Genomic DNA, 23824 nt, shown 5'->3' with positions numbered 1-23824 from the left:
GCCCAGGATGGCATGCAGCTCCTTATAGAAATGGCATGTCTTTGGCGTCACATCAGAATGGCGATTGGCCTCCCTTGCCTTCTGATATGCCTGCTTCAGCTCCTTGATTTTAGCACGACACTGCTGCGTGTCCCTTTTGTGCCCCTTCTCCTGCATGCCACTAGCAACCAGCCCATAGGTATCAAAATTCCTACGGCTGGTGCGAAGCTGCGACTGCACAGCCTCCTCTCCCCAAATACTCAGTAGGTCCAACTGCTCTGGTGTGCTCCATGCAGGAGATAGTCTGCTGTGTAAAGCCGGCATGGTCAGCTGGGAAGATGCTGTGTGAACTGTGCATGCCGAGCAAACAGGAAGAGGAATTTCAAAAATTCGCAGCCTTTTAATGGGGGAGGGGTGCATACCTGTGTACCTTCAGGGCAGCAGAGTTCAAACTGCTGACCAGAGTGGTCAGGATGGGCATTGTGGGATACCTCCTGGAGGCCAATTAAGGTGACATAACCAAATGACAGGTTTCAGAGTGGTAGCCATGTTAGTCTGTATCAGCAAAAATAGTGAGGAGTCCTTGTAGCACCTTAGAGACTAAAGGTGTCTACACGCTAACTACGTCACAAAAAGCTCTGTGCTGCTTGTCAAGGTGGTTTTTTTATGATGTCTACAAAGCAGGGGAGTTACATCGGTGGGAGGAGCATTTTAATGTGTATACCTCCACTGTTTTGTTGATGAAAGCTGACTTTTGTCAACAGAACTGTTTAGTGTAGACAAGCAGGGGGCGTGGTCAGAGCTCCGGTGCTCCTGGGGGCCCCCATTTGGCCGGGGCTCCTGGGCATGGGCCCAGTTGGCCTGTGAAGTAATCCACCACTGGTTGCACCAGTATAACCTAATGTGTGAATTTAAGCCAATATTGTAAAACTGGGCAACCCCCGTGTGAACACTTATTTCGGTATAAAAGTGGCTTTATTTGATGTAGCTTAAGTTGGTTGGGAACGGGTTTAAATTAAACCAAAACAAACCAGTCAATCTAAAATGAGTGTGTACACAGAGGTTTGTGCCACTTTAACTATCCCATTTTAAAAAGTGATTTAGACTGGTGCAACCTTTCCGTGTAGACAAGACCTACATTTCTAGCCCTCAGAGTTATGATATGAAGAAAAATGTGAAAACATGAAACAAATATAACCAATGCAGGGATCTCAGCCTCAGTCTGAACAGAACCAAACCAGTAGCACTGAGGGCTCCAAACTACCCCATTTACTTCTACGGGGTGTTAACTCCCACCCTACTGCTTTAGGGGCCTTTAACACCATCCCAGTAAAGTGTGGCAGAAGAATGAAGTATGCACAGTGAACTCATGAACCTGTGGAGATACACTCCAGCTACTGGGGTAAGTATTGAGCCCCCCTGTGCCACCACAGCCTCTCCAAGGGGGAGTGGAAACCCCTGTTGTCACTCCTGGATGGTAAAGGAGATCCATCTGCTGCTGCCCTGTCAGTTTCAATGGGAGAGGGGCTGCCACCTGTTGATCCCAAGATGAAGGATGGGCCTCTGCTTCCAGAAGGAGAGTGGCCTCTTGCCTCTCTGGAACATGGGAACTAGGGGAAAAGATTCCAGATTCCTTAATCTGGCCCCATTGAATAGCAGTTCCTTGTGGAGGCATCTCTACTGCTTCTGTTACTAGTATGCAAGCTCTTTGAGGAACAAATGTCTTCATTTCATAGAATCATAGGATTAAAGGGTCACCACGGAAGTTGTCTGCTTTCACCCTTGCTCTGTTTTCTATGCTGATCAAGTCTCATGTGACATTGCACTTGGCAAGTTACCTAGTGGCAAAGGCTGCTATAGACATTTGTCCTACGTCTGACCTGCACTTAGCCTTTGTCAATAGCTCCTCCTCATGGCGTAAGGGAAAGTGAACTGGAAACAGAACCTGAGATTTCGCTCACCACGGCCTTTCAAAGGAGATGTTGGTGTTAACGGCGACAGCAAAACAACTTCTGTTGTTTGTTGCTGGAAGGGCCTCACCAGTGTCATGGTTATTTTTCCTCCTTCGTAATTCTGATTTTCAGGGATTCAGCCCATCAGAGCCATGACCGCTGCCCACGGTGATCAGAAAATCTCTCTCCACCTTGCTACCGTTAATTGTGGTTAAGTCCCTCACATGGCGTGTGACTCCAAATAGGAATCAAAGGGCAGTCAACAAACAGCTGCTCCCCTTGTACCGGAGTCTAACAAGGGGGCGGGGGGGGGGATTGTACCAACTCCCCTAAGCTCAGGGCCCCCCAAAACATCTGTGTCAATGAAGTGCAATGGGAGGCAGTGAGGCCAAAGGGAACACAATGGGTTGGGGGCCGCATTTCTCTGGCGCCCTTCTCTGTTACAGATTATGTCTTCACAGGGAAACAGGAGCTCAGGGACAGAGCTAGCTCGAGAACCATCTGCACGTACATGAGAACAGCCGTACTGGGTCAGACCAAAGGTCCAGCTAGCCCAGTATCCTGTCTCTGACAGTGGCCAATGCCCGCCCGAGAGGGAATGAACAGAACTGGCAATCATCAAGTGATCCATCCTGTCGCCCAATCCCAGCTTCTGCAGGGAACCTCCCTGCAGCTAAAGGGGAAAGCCAGGGAGATGAGCATAGGGCAGCCCTCCTCTTAGGGAGGAGGCAGCAGGATGGGGGAAGCTCTTTCCCCTTTACTCCTCACACCGCAACTCCACCGCCCGCACCTGCTCTGCAGGGGGTATTAGTGCGTGAACCAGAGAATCGCTGGAATCCAAGTCGCGCACGCGCGTTTGTCCTTCCCCCAACCATAGGCTAAGGGGAGAGCTCGCGCTCATTCTTGCCCCTGCTGCACGCCACCAACCCCCTTCTCGCGCACTAGGGGTCACGTGACTCATCGTAGGGCTCTCTCCCTCGTCATGGCCCCGCCCAAGCGCGGCGCGTGGAGGGGTCTGTGTTTTGGCGCGCGCGCTTTTGGAACCGTTTGCCGCGCGCCGCTGGCCCGTCCCTTTGAGCGGGGAGCCCGGCGCCGGGCAGGATGCGGAGCCGCGAGGAGGTGGAGGCCACGCTGCATATCGCGAAGCTGAACCCGGCGGAGCTGCTGCCGCCCGTGCACTGCCTCAGCTTCAGCCCCCGCGCCAGCGCCGGAGAGTGCTGCCTGCTGCAGCTGGAGCCGGGCCTTTGCGCCGCGCTGGAGGCGGGGCACAGGTGCGGAAGTGGCCCGGCCTGGGACTGCGGGACTCACGGGGGACCGGGCTTGCAGCGCCCCCTGGCGGGCGGGCAGGAACGATGGGGATGGGGAGGTTGCCGGGACCTTGTCATTCGATCGTGTCAACGGGGGGGGATGATGAAGGGGCAGATCACAGTTAAAATGGATCTGTACAATTTGCCGAACCGAAAGCCTCCCTGCGCCCCCTGCACATCTTGGCTGGGCGGAGTTTAAATTTATATTTTTAATTTTTTAAAAAATTATATATTTGTTAAAATGTGAAATGATCAATTTTTGGATACCTAGAACATATCTGTGTCCCATGAGAGCCACGTTTTATTTAGTTGTGCTATACAACTTCTAAACATTTCTGCCTGTGAATAGTTCTTTTGAGCTCAATAGGACTATTCATGAAGCGCATAGGTGTGAACCACATTTGTTTTTTGTGGTTCTGGGTAGTTTCTTTTGGTTGAAACAATGGGATGTATTCTGGTTTTAGGGGTCACAGAGGACTCTGGAGCATGGAGCTCTGGGAGAAAGTGTGAGTGGCTTGGGGGTTGTGGTTGGTAAAAAGTTTGAAAACCCCTTCGTTTGACTACAGTTGTCCTCTAAGGCAGGGGTTCTCGACCTTTTTCTTTCTGAGAACCCCCCCAACTTGCTATAAAAACTCCACGGCCCAGCTGTACCACCACACCTGTTTTTCTGTATATAAAAGCCAGCATTAGGGGGTAGCAAACAGGGCACTTGCCAGGGGCCCCATGAAGCTAAGCGGCTCAGGCTTTGGCTGAAGGGGCTTTGGCTTTTTGCCCCGGGCCTCAGTGAATCTAATGCTGATCTTGCTTGGAGGACCCCCTGAAACTTGATCAAGGCCCCCTGAGAACGGCTGTTCTAAGGCAAAAGTTAAAAATGTTAAAAATCATATGTAAGCAGAATTTTTTTCTGAACAACATTCAAAGTTACACTGTTAATAGGTCTGGGTTTTTATTGGAGGAGTAGTAGTTGTGCCATTACCCAGTGGCCTGAATTAAGCTGGGAGTGATTGGGACTTCAGTGTGGCGTTGGTCATGTATATGAACTTGTAGGATCAAGATTTAAAAGATAAGAAAGTGGGTGAAATGAACAAATGAGCAAGAGGTGTGGGAAGGAGGAAGGAGTAATAGTAATAGGATTAAACTAACTGTATGTCACAGCTTGTAGATCTGATATTCCAATTGGTAGCAGTAGTCATAATAACTGCAACTTGCCACCTGGTTAGCAATACTTTTAATATATTTGAAATGTTATGTCATCTGTAAATAAAGATGAGTATTCCTTTGCTACTTTTGCATTTAAAAACAACTTTTTTTTTTCCAGCCTAGTGATCCGTGGTGAAAAAGATGAACAAGCTGTGCTGTGCAGTAAAGATAAAACTTATGATATGAAAATAGCAGATACTTCAAATATGTTGCTGTTTATCCCTGGCTGTAAAACTCCAGAACAGCTGCTTGCAGATCAAGCATCATGTAATATCATTCACGCCCAGGTATAGTCTTTTGTTTCCTTATCATCTGTTTTTCACATTAGTGTTACATCTAAGGTGCATGTTATTATAGTGTCTTACAATTCAGTTATCATCTGTTTAAAAGATCCAAGCATAAAGTCTATTTTTGGTGGTGCAGTAAGTACTCATGGTGCTTAGTAACTTGAAAGAATAGATATTTTCTCCTTCACTCAAGTGAGCTGTCTTAAATATAAGACACAAAGAGCAAATTGACACTTTTACATTAGTAGAGTGCCTGTTTAAATAGCCTACCCTGAAAGGCAGATTGTGCTGCACTTTCTTAGTTCCATAGTCTAAGAAAAAAATCTTGAAAGATGACTCTTCTATCCTAACTGTTGCATATGAAAAGATTCTGTGGGGTGGAGGATTTTAGAATTATGAGTTTAAAGAATTCATTGTTTCTGCCCCTTTGAAGCAAATGTAATAAATCAAATTTTCCTAAAAATGGTTAGGAAAATATTATCATTTGCTCTTAATTTTGTGCAGTGGGTATAATGACATCACTAAGGAGGAGTCACCCTCCTTCTCCAGTCCCAGAACAATCAGAACATCATTTATTCCATAAAGTCCGCAGTTCTGCTGGTAGGAAAAAGTCCATTCAAAACAAAGTAGATTAACAAGAAAGTAATATTCCTCCTCCTTCAGTCTTGCTATGTTCTGTAATTATTTAAGTCACATGCACCAAGATAACTTTCTGTCAAATCACTTTTGGGTTTTTTTGGTTGGGATCTTTCCTAAGACTCTCCCAAACATGTTGTAGTGTATAGTTATATTGCTTAGATTGCAAACTCTTTGTGGGAGGTACTTTCTTTTTGTTATGTGTGCATAGTGCTAACCACAATGGGGTTGGGGCCGGTAAGTGCTACCATAATACAAATAAGAAGATAAATTACCTTTCTTCTGGAAGCAGTATGGATAGGCTCATGCATCAGTCCAAAGAGATGATCACTCAGGAGCAAGCACTCCCTTTCAAAGGGTCTGAGCATTCTGCTATGTTTGTCCAGGGTGAGCAACTAGCTCTGGCTATGAACTCACATGTGTTAGCATATTTTTCTACCGCTAAATGACCAGGAATATCTTCTTCTCTGAGAGATTTGAAAAGAAATGAAAAATAAGCACAGAAAAAAGACCCAAATGTTGTAGTTATTCTGCTTGTGTAATTGCCATTGCATGTGAAAAGAGCTGGAGAACTGAGGTCATAAACTAATATTTATTTAAATAAACTAATAGGCAAAAACTATAAACAAAAAAAAAGTCTAAGATTTCCAAACAGAATTTGGATACTGCATTTTGTATCTAGGCTGCTTTCTTGAGTAGTAGTGTTTTGGGTTTTTTAATTGACAATCTAGCTTCAATAGTTAAAAGGACAATTTAAAAAAAAAATTTACTTAAAAATCAAATTTGATAGAACATCTTTAAAATCCTGACTTTTTAAAATACATTTTAAAAAAAAATTGAGCTTTTCTGTTACTCCAGCTGTTAACAGGATTTTTCATATAGGGGTAAGGGCTGGATCTGAGAGCAGTAGCACTAAATGAGCTTGCAGCCTGCTGTGCCTTCCCCATTTTGTGCTCACACCTGTCTGATGGCCTCTTCACAGCAGAGCATTGACTAAGGCCTCCTATCATCTGAACTCCTCAGTAGGACTTTTGGGGGATGCCCAAGGTATGCTTCAGAGATGTACCAACGCACCCTGAGATTCCTCTGAAGATCCTAGTGAGTTTAGAAGATTGGAGGCCTTGTATCAGTTACACCTCTGCTTTCGGTTCTCCCTATGTGGTAGATTAGGGAATGAAGGCAGTTCTTCTGTTGGTTGCCCCACTCAGCTTCTGTCATGTCCTGTCTCTGTATAGATATCTTGGCTCCAAACCCTGCCATGGTGTCACTGGTAAACCTCTTTTTCAGGGCCTGGGGAAAAGAAGTGTGCAGTATTTTTAACAATGACCTCTGGGCACACTTAGTGCATGTACCTGGCTTACATAGCTGTGTAGCGAACATCTTCTTTCCCAAGATGCATGTTTAATGAAGTGATGAGTTATAGCTCCCTTCCTCATTCATTGTGTAGTAAAATATCCATTAACTAGGAGTTCAAGAATATGGGAAATAATTGGAAAGATGAGAGAAAGAGAATAAAAAGGTGGCTTGTGGAGAGCAGCAAGACTGAGGTATTAAGAAGAAAAGAACAGATGTTGGAAGGGGTGAAATTGACAGGACTTTAAATTATCCGGCCATTAGCAGGTATTGGCCATATGTAGAGACCAGCTGGTTTCTTTGTCATGTAGACAGCAGGTATGCTTTTATTACTGAACTACAGACTTCTAACTCTTATTACCAATAATGGACTTCAGTGCGGAGAATATTTCTGCCTACTCTTCTTTTAGAAAAGAGAAACAATCTCTTAATAAAAATCTTGATTTTATTTTTTTTTACGTGACCTCTGTAAAATTCATTGCTAATTATTCTTTGCAAGTTACTTTGGCTGACAGTGTTAAATTAAATGAGTCACCGAACATTTAATTTCTTTTTGTAGATTGCTGGTTTCTCCAATAATTACTGGGAATTAAGGAAATGTCGACCTAAACTAAAGAAACTAAAGAAACTTCTAATGGAAAATCCTTATGAAGGGCCAGACAGTGAGAGAGAGAAAGCTCTGTCTGACTCAAAGGTAAGCCTGTTAAGTAAATCACTTCCTTGTTTTTACTTTTCCTTTGTAATTGGTAATGATCTAAAAGCCTAGTAAAGCTACATTCTTAACTAGAAAAAATACCTTTGCTCCCAGTTTTACTTAATTATGCAGAACTGTGCACTTGTACACAGTCCTGCTCTGAGCTGCTTTTTCTCCCTGCTTGAGACAGCCTGGCATGCTAGCCTAGTCGGGAATTGCTAGCAGTGTTACTGGCTGCAGTCAGTAGGCTGTTTGCCTGATGGTACACAGAAGAAAAAGAAAGGTAGTGAGAAGAGACGGAGTCTTCCGTTTTTGTGTAGACTAGAGCGTGGTTTTCAAACTGCGGGTCGCGACCCAGTACTGGGTTGCGGAATGTAAGGCACTGGGACGCGGCGGCTCTGGTCAGCACCGCTGACTAGGCCGTTAAAAGTCCTGTTGGTGGTGCTGCCCAGCTAAGGCAGGCTAGTTCCTACCTGTTCTGACACTGCGCTGCGCCCCGGAAGCGGCCAGTAGCAGGTCCAGCTCCTAGGCAGGGGGGCCACGGGGCTCCGCACGCTGCACCCGCCCGAGCACCAGCTCTGCACTCCGTTTCCCGGCCAATGAGAGCTGGGGGGGAGGGGTGTGCCTGCGGGCGAGAGCCTCGTGGAGCAGCTTACGCGTTTCTGCCTAGGAGCCGGACCTGCTGCTGGCCACTTCCGGGGCGCAGCGCGGTCCACAGTGCCAGGATAGGCAGGAAGCCTGCCTTAGCTCCCCTGCTGCGCTGCTGACCGGGAGCTGCCACAGGTAAGCCCGTGCCCCACCTGCGCACCTCAATCCCCTACCCCAGCCCTGAGGCCCCCCCCAAACCCAGAGCCCCCTCCTGCAAAGCCCTCATCCCTGGCCCCACCCCAGAGCCTGCACCCCCAGCCCAGAGTCCTGACCCCCTCCCACAGCCCAGCCCAGAGCCCCCTCCCACACCCTGAACCCTTCATTCCCAGCTCCACTGGGTCATGGGCATCAACAATTTTCTTCAACTAAAAAAGTTTGAAAACCATTTGACTAGAGGGTGGTGAGAAGAATTACTGTCCCCCTCCTGCAGGGGAAAGACTTCTGCACTAAGCCAGCAAAATGAAGCCAGAAGTTGGGGGGCAGGGTGACTGGCAACGTCCATTTTGAAGTCTTAAGGAACTGGCTATCTAAATCCCACAAATGTTATGTGACTATCAGGTGTAGTGGCTTTCCCCAGTTACTTGTGCTTCTTGTGACTTCATCACTTACCCTATGTAAAAGGCACTCACCACTAAGGAAAGGGAAGTAAAATGATATGGGAAGGAAGAGAAGTAGAATAGCAAGGGTGATATGGTGGAAGTGGAGGGAGAAATGGTTGAGATTACTCCCAAGGCAAATGTAATTACAGATCTGTCCTGCCAGTGATGGGTTTTATTTTGTTATTAACATGCAAGTTCTGCCTTCATAAAAGCCAGTTCAGACATCAAGAATGAGAGGTATGAATAATCTGACCTAAAATATAAGGCAGGTCTTGAGGAAATATTAAGTAAAAATGGAGTAAAATACAGTTTCTGAACATTTACATATGATCTATTAGCTTTAAAACTAGTCAGCTAACTTACATTTGCATGATAATGCAAATATCCTTTCAAATACTAATGCTCAAAGGTAACATCTAAGACTTCTTTGCATTTAAAATAAAATACTTTTAACATGTCTGTTTTGTCTAATTATCTTCTGAATTTTGGTCGGAAGATAGAATATTAAAGGAATAAAAATGATTTTTTTTTTTTTTTTAAACATAAGATTCTTAACTGTTACAGATAACACTGTGGAATTTTAAATTAGATTGTAAGTTCCCTGGGAGGAGAGGCTACACCTTGCTATGGGCGCTGATTCTGACTGGAGCCCGTAGATGCCACCACAATAGAAGTGATGATATGAATTTTTGCTATGCTCCTTGTTTACTCGTTGCATTTCTCTTGGCATGGGCAACTAACAAGTGATTGTTTGTTTGTTTTTTCCCCCTCTGCATGAAAATGAGCAATTCAGTAGATTATAGGAAACTCATGTTTTCATAACACAGCATACTGCTAAAGTGTTTGTTACATATATTCACTCAACATTTAAATATTTCACTGCTGAAGTAAAACAGCGGATGTTTAGTATCCAAGTACAGCAGCACTAAACAAGTGTGAGGCAAAAAGTGAAGAATACTGTTGCCAGTGAAATTACAGTAAAATTTAGACAGAATAAATGACCTAAGATATAACTTGCTTAAAACACTTGAGCTAATATATCTACTTTTACATAGAAATCCCAGACTTCTTAACGAGCATTAGTGGTCTGGATTTCGGTTGCATCTCATCTGAAAGACAGCATATCCAGCAGTGCATTGCTCTCAAACACCATTTTATAGGACATTTATTCTATTCTAACTCTGAGAGTTTTGTTTCATCTGCTAAATTGCCAATAACATTTCCTGAAGTGTCTTGGGTGTAGCTTGGAGGTCACCTGTTGAAGTATTGACATAGTCCCAACACTGCTGAGTTTGTGAGATCTCATGGTACTACAGCATGCATCCTAATAGAAAAGGAAGGAAGCACGGAAGAGAAAAAAGCAATCACCAGGATAGAAGAGAAATATGGAGGAAAAGAGAAAACATTTTTTTATCCCAAAATAAAGATGGTGTCCACCAAAGTTAGTGGTGGTTTGCTATTTTGCCTTCTCATAATCTGCCAGATTACTATACTTAAAATGAATCAATTCATTCCTGCCAGGAATTTTTTTTTTAAAACAAAAACTTAAGTATTAGCTTAAATATTAGATGTGCCTTTTAAAAAAATGTAAAGGCATAACAAAGACAAACCTGGTGAGGTGCATTTTGGGGAATCAAGTAGAACATCTTTGTCAATTATTTGGACTGATGTGAAGCAACTTATTTTGCTGACAACAATAATTGAGATAACTCATTCACATTTCAGAATTTGTTTTGCCTAATTTAAACCTGCTTGAATATTGTAAATTTCAAAGTGACTGTCCTCCACAGAGGGGGAATGAAAAGCAAATGGGTACCTTACATAGGATGCCCACTTGAGCTAGTCTGACTTCTGGAGGTAGTCTTATATCACTGGTACATGGTGCAAAGGCTTCCTTTAATTAGAAAGAATGTTATTTTTTTTAAAAATTGAATGATCTTTGGAGAAACTAGTTTAAATTGCAGGAAAAGATTGTTTGCAAATTTGAACTAGTGTGGTAAATTTAAGAGACTTCAAAGCTCTGCAAAACCCAAGCCTCCACTGTGTTCTTCCATCCCTACTCTAAATAATGTTTATCTTCATCATAGTTATATAAGGTAATATTTACTTACTTCAATTTAGCTTTAGCAAGGGTTGAAGGTAACCCTTTTTTTCTTCTTGCATGTTGCAGTATACAATGGAAGACTTGCTAGATCGGATTCAAGCGAGTGAGGAGGAAATACTGCATCAGTTGCAGGTTATAAATGCCTGTAAAATTGAAGGTATTTGTCCCTATAGGTAGGATATGCATTATTTTGTAGCATAACACATGGGGTCAATTTAGTGAGGAATGCATGAAAGTGGTGGTCTCTGCAGTGCTTTGTATAGCTTTCTCCTGAAATGTCTATAGTATCTTCCAATGTTTTATGTGGGAGTCAAAGGAGTTAATTGCTTTATTTGACTCCAAACAGTCACAACATGAAAGGCATGCAGATAGGCATGCATAGTGGGTTGAGAATACCTGCCACTATTGTTAGTAGTTCTCAAATGCTTTAATATTTTGGATCACAGAACATTAAAAATTCTTATTAACTACATCCCTGTTCAATGGTATAACATCCCTGTAACAACTGTGTAGTAGTTGATTTACATAGAAAAGTAACTAAGTATTTTGATCTCCTTGAAAAATTTAATCACACTGGTCTCTGCTCCATTCTACTATTCTGTTCCTTTTTCTCCTCTTGTTAAATGTTGTTTAAATAACCTTTTAAGAGCTTGGTGTTCTGTTTGTGCCTTGAAAGGGAGCTGAGACTCAAGTGTGAGAATCCTGAAAGATATTTTCAGAGAAGCAGAATTACAAAGTATTATTACATATTTCTTCTGTTTGGCAGGATATTGGCGGGTTCTAGAATTTGATTATGAGATGAAACTTCTGAATCATGTGACTCAACTAATAGATTCTGAATCTTGGTCTTTTAGCAAGGTTCCTTTAAGTATCTGTCTTCAAGAACTTGGACCCCTGGAACCCGAGTAAGTATCTTTTTGTTTCTTTGTGCTTAAAGCACTAGAAAACAATTTACTGTTACCCATATTCATCATCATTAGTATTTGCACTTACCATAGAGGAGTCCTATAATATAACTATATTCAACTAACAGTGCTGAAGATTAGAAGTTCTTTGACTCTGTAAAACATAAATCCATTTCACCTTCAAGGTACAGCCCTGCTCTGAGGTCAGTGTGGAGCTGCACTGGCTCATAGTTTGGAACACATTGCTACAACCTACTTGGGACGGAAGGGATGCACTTACCCCCGTGCCCACTCTAAATGCCAGCTTTGTTGCCTGGTATGTAGGTGGGACAGGACTATGGCCTGTCTCCTCATGTTTTGCAGGAATCTTTTGTCCCATAGAGGAGGAGTCCTTTTATAAAGGGAGTATGTGGGCTGCACTTGTGTCCCTTGCTGTGCATGGGGCACAATGAGGGCTTCTTGTACCCTTTTTTTCCTCTCCCACCATTTATGTGCTCAAGGGGAGCATAGCATGGCCCTGAGTAATTTTATGCAGTAAAGGTGTGACACATGAGGTTTGGTTAGACTAATCTTTGTTCCCTGATCACTGTCACATACCATGGGTCAGGATTACAAAAGATCCTACTCCAGTCTCATGGCAGGCATAAGTATCCACTGATTCCAGTGACTACTGTTAAAATATACACTGACACAACAGCTAAAATGCTGTTCGCTCTATTGTACATGCTGCTTGTACCCATTACTTAATTGGCAAACGGCTGCCCATGGTGGAATACCATTCAGGAAGCATGGCAAACCAAAAATGTGTGGTGGGTACCTCCTGCATTACCATTTTGTATTAAGCACTGGTACTTCTGGTAGTATAATGCTATATTTGAATAAATATCAGTGATCATATTAATAGAATAGTATTACAATATTTACAGGCCATTCCATTCAAATTACAAGGCTATTGAATTGTGCTTACCGACTGAGGCTTTATAAATTTTTGTTGAACTTCATTTAGGGGGAAAAAACCCATACTGACATTTTGCTTTTATCCCAAATCTGCAAAGTAGTACAAGTTAGGCTATAATTTGATGCAACCAGTCCATAAAGTACCTTTTATTAATATGTTATACATAACTGCAGTGCTTTGTGAAACTCTGTTTGTGATACTTTTTGCCAGTGAAAAATGAGGGAAGGCAAGAGTCTATCTTCCTTCCCACTGCACCTCTTCAAAGCACATGGGGAGTGGGTACTAGGGAGGCAGGGGAAGGTGAAGTTGCAGGGGTAGTGGACTGAACCACGGCACATCCCATCCCCTATTGTCTTTCCTGCTTTTGCCTTGCCTTGCCCGTCCCTGTTTCAGTGTGTTAGTGGGAGGGAGGAAGGTATTTGTAGTGTTTTTTTAATGATTGTACGCTAATTAACTTTATAGAATACATTTTTTTCAAACTGCATTCCTTTGCCATAAATCTGAAATGCATAAAAGTAGATTTTAAAGTTTAACTTTTTCTTTCAGAGAAATGATACAACATATTCTTTTGAGTTATGGAATGAAATATACTGATGAAGGTAAGTTATGGCACAGATGCATTTATTAAGAAAGGAGGGTTAATAATTAATAAATTATGTAACTAAAATAACAAAGTGTAAGAGAGTAGGGAGGCCAACACTGAGCTAAGAAATGTTTAGGCTGATTATCATGGAAAATTTCCGTAACAGTGAGGTCTACTAAACTGTGGGATAGGGAAACTAGTGTCATTAGAAAAAAATCATGAATTAGCAGAGAGGTGCCTGAGATAAGCTAGTAGATCTTTCCAATTCATAATTTCTGTGATTGAGTTTAAATGTGTTGCACAGCATTAAAGAACTTTTTTTTCTAAAGAATTTTGTTATCCAGGCATTTGAATTAACTTGTGCAGTAGGGCACAGTGGCTCTTAAAGGGCTACAGGCCCAACATGAGTGTTTCTGATTTCAGACCATAATGTGGGGTTGGAATGAGTGTTGGGAAAGGCAGAGCTATAGAAGGCACTCTACTTGCGTAAGCTGAGACCAAGGAAGTAGCAAGACCTGGTGTGGAGCTCTCCACTAAGGGCGTTGGGAATGGCGCTATAGCAGCAGTGACTGTTGGGATATCTCTAGACAAGGAGCATGGAAGGGGTTGGTTGGTTTGAGCCCAAGGAAGTGGCTTGGAAGTCTGTGAGAGGACCTGAATGCAGGAGGAGCTTGGGACGGGAGAAGGTGAAGCAGGTAAGCTTGAGACCCAGGGTTTGCACGTATTCTTTTTTTTATGGGCTTTGGACTAGCACTTTCAGAGATGGGAGAAAGTGCACCTCACCCTCTTCACTACCCTGTATCAAGGGAGAAGATCAGGTGATACAGACCTTGGGGAAGTGAAAGGACAACTGAACTGTTTAGCTCAGAGAGTGCAAACAGCTGTTTGATATCAGACTTGCATAAACAAGAGTGAAAGAGATGGGGGTGGAGGGTAAAAGGACTGTTTCACCTGAGGAGGGTGCAGGTCTATTGATGTTAGTCCTGATCAACAGGGCTAAAAACTGGGGCCAGGAGAGGACTAAGGGTGTACTTGTTTCTGTTCTGACTCTTGTTTACCTGGGAAGGGAGGGGACTTTAGTTTAGCCAGAGGGTAAAACATCATCAAATTTCTCAATCAGCCAGAGGGGAAACTTAGGCACAAATTACCCTGCCAGGAGGGGGAGACTGCAGAACAGAGGGGAAACTTGAGGCACAGAAATGTCCTGATACCAATGCAGGTAAGAACCTGTAAGTGTAATTTTTTTTTCCCTTTGCAGATGAAGTTTATTTTGAAATGAATGCAGATAAAATATGCACAGCTACAGCACAAATGCTCTTGCAAAATGCAGTTAAATTCAATCTAGCTGAGTTTCAAGAAGTATGGCAACAAAGTGTCCCTGAAGGGCTGACGACAAGGCTGGATCAGCTCAAGGTAAAAACTAAACTAGTGGATTTGGTTTCATGTATTAGCAGGATGTTCTTACTGCTGCATCGTGTAGGACTTGTATATGAATCATGAACAACCGGCTTATTTTTTATTTCAACAGTATTTGCCAGCAGCTGAGAGAAGCATCTTGGTGCTGTATTAAAACACTTATGAGGTGTTTCCTGTAAAGTGAAACTGCCTAGGACCTCTGCTGTGTAGGAGCATGAGAGTGCTCTTCTAGCTGTCTCCCTGAACCTGATACACATAGCTATAGAGGAAAAATTTCAAATCTAGAGTCTATTACTATCAATATAGACAGAACTAGAAGTCCAACATACTGTAGAACAGCCTTTAATGATTCTAGCATGCTGCAACCAATATAAATTTTGTTGAAGGTGGTAGTGGGATATCAAGTCGTGTATTTTTACACGCTCCTCTCCCTTAAGGGATGTGAGAACTACCTCCTTCATGATGGCCCCATTGTGAAGGCTTCCATTTTGCTTTTAGTATTGCTACTCCTTGTACAGTTTAGGGGTTAAAAGTACTGAGATAAATGGCAATAGTAACACAAATTGATATGCCAAGAGATGGGAGGTTTGATCATGTTTTCTGTGTTAAAATTTGTGTCATCCTATTGTTGTCCCTATAGGGTTTGGCTCTGTTGGATAGATACTCAAGACCAGAGACTATCTTCTTGCTAAAAGTAGAAGAGTTGCCTGAGGATAACCAGGAAAGGTTCAACAGGCTATTTACCATTCGGGAAAAGTGGACAGAAGCAGATATTGCCCCATATATTCAGTAAGTAGTTCACTACTAAGCATAATACTGTTTTAAAGTACAGTAAGTACATAAAGACTTGCATAGTACTTGTAGTATATACTTGGTTGCATCATGGACAACTATAGCTGATAAAACCTTAAACTGCTAGATTTTTCTCGCAAATTCTACATGAGTAAAATATACTTACAGTATAGTCATTCAGAAGTATTATCTGTACTTTGTGAATGTGAATATTGAGGGTGAAATCCTGGGCCCCTGTCATAACTATGAAGGGAAGGGTAACAGCTCTCTGTGTACAGAGACTCCAAATCCTTTTACCTGTAAAGGGTTAAGAAGCTCGGGTAACCTGGCTGACACCTGACCCAAGGACCAATAAGGAGACAAGATACTTTCAAATCTTGGGGGGGGGAAAGGCTTTTGTGTGTGCTCTTTGTTTTAAGGGGTGGTTCGCTCTTGGGACTGAGAGGGACCAGACATCAATCCAGGTTCTCCCCATCTTTCTAAACAAGTCTCTCCTATTTCAAACTAGTAAGTAAAAAGACAGCAAGGCGTCTTAGATTTACTTTGTTTTCTCAACTTGTAAATGTACCTTTTTACCAGAGTGTGTATCTTTGTTTGCTGTACTTTGAACCTAAGACAGAGGGGGGTCCTCTGAGCTCTTTAAGTTTGATTACCCTGTAAAGTATTCTCCATACTGATTTTACAGAGATGATTTTTACCTTTTTCTTTAATTAAAAGCCTTCTTTTTTAAGAACCAGATTGATTTCTCCTTGTTTTAAGATCCAAGGGGGTTTGGATCTGTATTCACCAGGAGTTGGTGAAAGGAGGGTGGAAGGAAGGAGGGGGGATGGTTAACTTCTCCTTGTTTTAAGATCCAAGGGGGTTTGGATCTGTGTTCACCAGGGAATTGGTGAAAGGTTTCTCAAGGCTTCCCAGGGAGGGAATTCTTGTGATGGTGGCAGCGGACCAAAGCTAAGCTGGTAGATAAGCTTAGAAGTTTTTATGCAGGCCCCTACATTTGTACCCTAAGGTTCAAAGTGGGGAACCAGCCTTGACATGGTGGCATAGCGGTGGAGATCATTTTAGACCCAAAAGCTAGTAAGAGATTTTTTTTTCCTTCTAGCTGCTTGGAAAGCAGAGCTGAAGGTAGATGCATATCTTATCTCTCCTTGCCTGAAGGCAGAGGTGTTAAGTTTTTTTTAACGAGGTCCTTTGTTAAGAGAAGGGTTCAAAGGGAGCAAACTTTGACTGACTGGTAAAGATAATTTACAAGTTGAATTGTTTTTTTTTTTCTTTTTACATCCTCGGGAGTAGCTTGTTAGAAAGTCTCTGTTAACTCAGCAGCAGCCAGAGCTAAGTACATGCCAATTTCAGTCAACTGCAGAGGGGTGTGACCCAGCACAAGAAAACCAGGAAAATGACTACCAAAGAAGAAAAAGCTAAAGAGGAGGCCCACAAGAGAGCTATGGAGCTGAAAGAAAAAGAGATAGAGCTGAGAGACAGAGAAGAGAAAGCCAAAGAGGCGGCCCACAAGAGAGAGATGGAGCTGAAAGAAAAAGAGATGGAACTGGAAGCAGCAAGGACTAGGCAGGGTGCATCAGACCATCCTAACAACTCCTCTCCAGGTACCACTTCCCATCCCAGGAAATTCCCTACCTACAAGGCAGGCGATGATACTGAGGCCTTCTTAGAAAATTTTGAAAGGGCCTGCCTTGGATACAACATCCCTCCACCCCAGTACATGGTAGAGCTGAGGCCGCAGCTCAGTGGACCCTTAGCAGAGGTGGCGGCTGAAATGCCTAAGGAACACATGAACAGTTATGAACTTTTTAAAAACAAGGCCAGAATCAGAATGGGGCTAACACCTGAGCATGCCCGTCGGCGGTTCAGAGCCCTAAGGTGGAAACCAGATGTGTCATTTACCCGGCATGCCTACCACATTCAAAAAAATTGGGATGCCTGGATATCAGGAGCAAATGTTAAATCTACGGAAGAGTTGCCCTTCCTATTGCAAATGGAGCAGTTTTTAGAGGGTGTTCCTGAGGAAATAGAAAGGTACATCCTAGATGGGAAGCCCAAAACTGTAACCGAGGCGGGGGAGATTGGAGCCAAATGGGTGGAGGTGACAGAAAAGAAAAAAGCTAGTAGCAGTTGGAGCGAATATCAGAAGGGGCAAGCCGAAACAAAACCTTACCACCGGGGACAACCCAAGGCCCCACCCACATCCCAAGGGAAACCCCAGACGCCTTCTCACCCCACCCCACCAGTCTCCACCAACCAACATCGCCCCGGTGATACCTTAGCAGGGCGATGTTTTAAATGTAATGAACTGGGGCATATAAAGGCTCACTGCCCCAAGAACCCCAACCGATTACAGTTCATTACACCCCAGTCACACCAAAGATCCCCAGACCCAGATGCCTCTCTCATACCCTCGGAGCGAAGGGAAACCTTGAGAGTGGGCGGAAAGAAGGTTATCGCTTGGAGGGACACTGGGGCACAAGTGTCAACTATCCACCAATCCCTAGTGGACCCCAAACTCATCAACCCGGAGGCTACAGTGACAATTCAACCCTTCGTGTCACAGTCTGTAACCTTGCCTACAGCCCAGTTGCATGTCCAGTACAAGGGCTGGGCAGGAATGTGGACTTTTGCAGTCTATGACAATTATCCCATCCCCATGCTGCTGGGGGAAGACTTGGCCAACCATGTGAAGCTAGCCAAGAGGGTGGGAATAGTCACCCGCAGCCAGGCTAAGCAAGCTTCCACCCCCATCCCTGTTCCTGAGCCGTCCACCAGGGCCCCGTCTGTGTTACCGGAGACCCAAACACAGGTGGTGGAACCGGATCCCCTGCCAACGACTGCAACAGCCGTAGTGGATCCAATCCCAGAGACCCAGCCAAAGCCAGTCCCGGAACCGGAACTGGCAACGCAACCAGCACCAGAACCATTGCCGGCACGGAGTCCAGTGCTTGCAAACCAGTCTACAACTCCAATGCCAGAGAGCACCAGCGAGCCTGAACTGGCGGAAGCAGCAGATAACCCTCCCCAAGAGGCTCAGCCAGAGCCTGAGATACCACATAGTGCACCAGCGGACAGCGGTTCACGGTCAGTGGAAACAGCCCCAGCACCTGCATCGCTTCCAGAGGGACCAAGCCCCAGTCCACAGTCCAAGGAGGAACTGATGTCTCCAGCATCAAGGGAACAGTTCCAGGCCGAGCAGGAAGCAGATGACAGCCTTCAGAAAGCTTGGGCGGCGGCACGGAGCACCCCACCGCCTCTCAGCTCTTCTAACCGATCCCGGTTTGTTGTAGAACAAGGACTTTTATACAAGGAAACTCTTTCTGGTGGGCACCAGGAAGACTGGCATCCTCAAAGACAGTTGGTGGTTCCCACTAAGTATCGGGTAAAGCTCTTGAGCTTAGCCCATGATCATCCCAGTGGCCATTCTGGGGTGAACAGAACCAAAGACCGGTTGGGGAAGTCCTTCCACTGGGAGGGAATGGGCAAGGACGTTGCTAATTATGTCCGGTCTTGTGAGGTGTGCCAACGAGTGGGAAAGCCCCAAGACCAGGTTAAAGCCCCTCTCCAGCCACTACCCATAATTGAGGTCCCATTTCAGCGAGTAGCTGTGGATATTCTGGGTCCTTTCCCAAAGAAGACACCCAGAGGAAAGCAGTACGTACTGATTTTCATGGATTTTGCTACCCGATGGCCGGAAGCTGTACCCTTAAGCAACACCAAGACTAAAAGTGTGTGCCAGGCATTAGCAGACATTTTTGCCAGGGTAGGTTGGCCCTCCGACATCCTTACAGATTCGGGAACTAATTTCCTGGCAGGGAACATGAAAACCCTGTGGGAAGCTCATGGGGTGAATCACTTGGTTGCCACCCCTCATCACCATCAAACCAATGGTCTGGTGGAGAGGTTTAATGGAACTTTGGGGGCCATGATACGTAAATTCATAAATGAACACTCCAATGATTGGGACCTAGTGTTGCAGCAGTTGCTTTTTGCCTACAGGGCTGTACCACATCCCAGTTTAGGGTTTTCACCATTTGAACTTGTGTATGGCCGCGAGGTTAAGGGGCCATTACAGTTGGTGAAGCAGCAATGGGAGGGGTTTACGCCTTCTCCAGGAACTAACATTCTAGACTTTGTAAGCAACCTACAAAACACCCTCCGACACTCTTTAGCCCTTGCTAAAGAAAACCTAAAGGATGCTCAGGAAGAGCAAAAGGCCTGGTATGATAAACATTCCAGAGAACGGTCCTTCAAAGTAGGAGACCAAGTCATGGTCTTAAAGGCGCTCCAGGCCCATAAAATGGAAGCGTCATGGGAAGGACCATTCACGGTCCAGGAGCGCCTAGGAGCTGTTAACTATCTCATAGCCTCCCCCACCTCCAACATAAAGCCTAAGGTATACCATGTTAATTCTCTTAAGCCCTTTTATTCCAGAGGATTAAACGTTTGCCAGTTTACAGCCCAGGAAACAGATGACGCGGAGTGGCCTGCAGGTGTCTACTACGAAGGAACAAGGAATGGTGGCGTGGAAGAGGTGAACCTCTCCACGACCCTGGGACGTCTGCAGCGACAGCAGATCAAGGAGCTGTGCACAAGCTTTGCACCGATTTTCTCAGCCACTCCAGGACGGACCGAACGGGCATACCACTCCATTGACACAGGTAATGCTCACCCAATTAGAACCCCACCCTACCGGGAGTCACCTCATGCCCAAGCGGCTATACAAAGGGAGATCCAGGACATGCTACAGATGGGTATAATCCGCCCCTCTAACAGTGCATGGGCATCTCCAGTGGTTCTAGTTCCCAAACCAGATGGGGAAATACGCTTTTGCGTGGACTACCGTAAGCTAAATGCTGTAACTCGTCCTGACAACTATCCAATGCCACGCACAGATGAGCTATTGGAAAAATTGGGACATGCCCAATTCATCTCTACTTTAGACTTAACCAAAGGGTACTGGCAAGTACCACTAGATGAACCCGCTAAGGAAAGGTCCGCCTTCGTCACCCAGGCAGGGGTGTATGAATTCAATGTACTCCCTTTCGGGTTGCGAAATGCACCCGCCACCTTCCAAAGACTTGTAGATGGTCTCTTAGCGGGATTGGGAGAATCTGCAGTTGCCTACCTCGATGATGTGGCCATTTTTTCTGATTCATGGACAGAACACCTGGAGCACCTGGGAAAAGTCTTCGAGCGCATCCGACAGGCAGGACTAACTGTTAAGGCTAAAAAGTGTCAAATAGGCCAAAACAGAGTGACGTACCTGGGGCACCAGGTGGGTCAAGGAACTATAAATCCCCTACAGGCCAAAGTGGATGCTATCCAAAAGTGGCCGGTTCCAAAGTCAAAGAAACAGGTCCAATCCTTCTTAGGCTTGGCCGGATATTATAGGCGATTTGTACCACACTACAGCCAAATCGCCGCCCCGCTGACAGACCTAACCAGAAAGAAACAGCCAAATGCAGTTCAGTGGACTGATGAGTGTCAAAAGGCCTTTAACCAGCTTAAGGCAACACTCATGTCTGACCCTGTGCTAAGGGCCCCAGACTTTGACAAACCGTTCCTAGTAACCACAGATGCGTCCGAGCGAGGCGTGGGAGCAGTTTTAATGCAGGAAGGACCGGATCAAGAATTCCATCCTGTCGTGTTTCTCAGCAAGAAACTGTCTGAGAGGGAAAGCCACTGGTCAATCAGCGAAAAGGAATGCTACGCCATTGTGTACGCGCTGGAAAAGCTACGCCCATATGTTTGGGGACGGCGTTTCCAACTACAAACAGACCATGCTGCGCTACAGTGGCTTCATACCGCCAAGGGAAATAACAAAAAACTTCTTCGATGGAGTTTAGCTCTCCAAGATTTTGATTTTGAAATACAACACATTTCGGGAGCTTCTAACAAAGTGGCTGATGCACTCTCCCGGGAAAGTTTCCCAGAGTTAACTGGTTAACAATTGTTCTTGGAATGAAACATATTGTTAGTTTTTATATAATCAGTAGTATGTCTTATTAACTCTGTTTTCTCCTAGAACTCCAGGAAGAAATCACAGCCAGTGTGGAACCAAACGTCCAACACTATCTGTGATTTGGGGGGCGTGTCATAACTATGAAGGGAAGGGTAACAGCTCTCTGTGTACAGAGACTCCAAATCCTTTTACCTGTAAAGGGTTAAGAAGCTCGGGTAACCTGGCTGACACCTGACCCAAGGACCAATAAGGAGACAAGATACTTTCAAATCTTGGGGGGGGGAAAGGCTTTTGTGTGTGCTCTTTGTTTTAAGGGGTGGTTCGCTCTTGGGACTGAGAGGGACCAGACATCAATCCAGGTTCTCCCCATCTTTCTAAACAAGTCTCTCCTATTTCAAACTAGTAAGTAAAAAGACAGCAAGGCGTCTTAGATTTACTTTGTTTTCTCAACTTGTAAATGTACCTTTTTACCAGAGTGTGTATCTTTGTTTGCTGTACTTTGAACCTAAGACAGAGGGGGGTCCTCTGAGCTCTTTAAGTTTGATTACCCTGTAAAGTATTCTCCATACTGATTTTACAGAGATGATTTTTACCTTTTTCTTTAATTAAAAGCCTTCTTTTTTAAGAACCAGATTGATTTCTCCTTGTTTTAAGATCCAAGGGGGTTTGGATCTGTATTCACCAGGAGTTGGTGAAAGGAGGGTGGAAGGAAGGAGGGGGGATGGTTAACTTCTCCTTGTTTTAAGATCCAAGGGGGTTTGGATCTGTGTTCACCAGGGAATTGGTGAAAGGTTTCTCAAGGCTTCCCAGGGAGGGAATTCTTGTGATGGTGGCAGCGGACCAAAGCTAAGCTGGTAGATAAGCTTAGAAGTTTTTATGCAGGCCCCTACATTTGTACCCTAAGGTTCAAAGTGGGGAACCAGCCTTGACAGCCCCATTGAACTAAATGGAAGTTTTGTATTGACTTTGGGCAATTCTACCCCCACTGAAGTCAAAGGATAAAAAGCAAAAAGTTACTGTCTTCCAGTAGACCTTTTTCTGCCTTTAGTAACACTTTGTGACCCATACACATGAGCTGTCTTGAAATCAAAATCTTAACTGGAAGTTACTCAACTTTTCTCTTGCAGATTATTCTCTTGCAGATTATTAAGAGAGTGAATTCACAGTGGGTGTTGAACCACACTCTGGAGAAAGGACAGCCAGGCTAGAGGAAGATGAAGGGATCAGAAGAGCATAGTCAGGAAATATTTAAAATGAGGGGAAATTGAAAGAAGATTATCAGCAAATATTTATGACTTTAGAGAAAAGGCTAAAAAACATCAACTTTCCTTTATACATCATATCTCCCAAATTAGTTTTTTTTAAAAGTCAGTAAAATCAGACTTAATTCCAGAACCATACTCCAGTAGTACTTCTCATGTTTCATCCTTTCCCTTGTTCAAAATTGACATAACACTCACATGATCCAGTCAAGTTTTGGGCCTTGTTGGGCTAAGCAATGTACAAGCAGACACGCTTGGTTTGACATGGTCTTTGCCTCAGAACTTTGAGCCAAATTCTGCTGTTCAGAGTAAAATTTAAGTAGCTCCATTGACTCAGGCTTGGTCTAAACTTATCAGTACAGCTATGTCCATCAGGGGTGTGGAAAAAACCTACACCCCTGACCAACATAGCCATGCCAATTCCCAGTATAGATACAGCTATGTCAACAGAAGAGTGTTTTTTGTTGACATAGCTAACATAATTCAGGAAGGTGGTGTATCTACATTGACAGAAAACCACAGTGTAGTCTGAGTTTATACTATGGGGCTATGCTGATATAGCTATGATGGCATGGGCTCTGGAGTGTAAACAGCTATACTGGTGTAATGGAGAACAGAATTAGGCTTTTGCCTTTTTAGATTGTAAGCTATTCAAGGTAGGAACCATCTTTGTGTTTTGTAAAGCATGTAGTATGCTTTTGGGAGTTACATAAATGCAGCAGTTATGCCGAGGTATGAATTTTAGATGATTGAAAGCATTTTGGGAGAAGCACACCAATAGCTTATTAATAAACACTCTAGCCAGGCTGATTGCTATGTTAGGAAAACCGAAACAGTTTGTACTCAATCCTGAAATAGTTTGTTCTGATAACCATTTTTTTTGTTAAAGTTGAAGCATGTTTTCACCACTATTTTTTTTCTCTCTAGAGACTTATGTGCAGAGAAGCAAACAGTAGCTGCACTTCTGACCAAATATGCTCGTTCTTCCATGCAGAATGGTGTCAAAGTTTATAACTCTAGAAGACCCATCTCATAACAAGAAACAACCTTATTTAAGAATCAAGACTACATCAAGGAATAACAACTGGTGGTGTTCATACCAGAATTATTTGTAATTATGTAGCAATATCAACTAATTTTAAATGTCACTGTTGTGAAAGATCTGTCAGCTTAAAAAAAAA

At 44.0% G+C, this 23824-nt stretch overlaps 1 protein-coding gene across 2 annotated transcripts; it reads left to right on the top strand.

Moving 5' to 3' along the window:
* The first annotated feature begins 2924 nt into the window (after window positions 1-2924).
* DSCC1 (DNA replication and sister chromatid cohesion 1) lies at window positions 2925-23824 on the top strand. 2 transcript variants are annotated; one of them, XM_024208590.2, is made up of 9 exons: window positions 2925-3202; window positions 4557-4725; window positions 7274-7408; window positions 10826-10916; window positions 11526-11664; window positions 13169-13221; window positions 14464-14618; window positions 15262-15410; window positions 23571-23824. In XM_024208590.2, exons 1-9 carry the CDS (start codon window positions 3033-3035, stop codon window positions 23677-23679), a joined length of 1170 nt encoding a protein of 389 aa, XP_024064358.2. In that variant the 5' UTR covers window positions 2925-3032; the 3' UTR covers window positions 23680-23824. The 2 variants fall into 2 exon arrangements, with proteins under 2 accessions (XP_024064358.2, XP_024064360.2); XM_024208592.2 differs by having other exon boundaries at window positions 10826-10932; window positions 11614-11664.

The sequence above is a fragment of the Terrapene carolina genome, unplaced genomic scaffold (assembly GCF_002925995.2).
Source record: "Terrapene carolina triunguis isolate 2854851 unplaced genomic scaffold, T_m_triunguis-2.0 Scaffold58, whole genome shotgun sequence".
Taxonomy (NCBI): domain Eukaryota; kingdom Metazoa; phylum Chordata; order Testudines; family Emydidae; genus Terrapene; species Terrapene triunguis.
Note: the sequence above shows the minus strand (reverse complement) of the source record. Positions and strands in the feature narration are given on the sequence as shown.

Bases quoted from the DNA above. Each gene is read 5' to 3' on its own strand.
- DSCC1 (XM_024208590.2), top strand. From the start codon at position 3,033: ATGCGGAGCCGCGAGGAGGTGGAGGCCACGCTGCATATCGCGAAGCTG. The intron at 4,726-7,273 runs GTATAGTCTTTT...TTCTTTTTGTAG, and splicing joins GTAATATCATTCACGCCCAG to ATTGCTGGTTTCTCCAATAA. The intron at 7,409-10,825 runs GTAAGCCTGTTA...TGCATGTTGCAG, and splicing joins AAGCTCTGTCTGACTCAAAG to TATACAATGGAAGACTTGCT.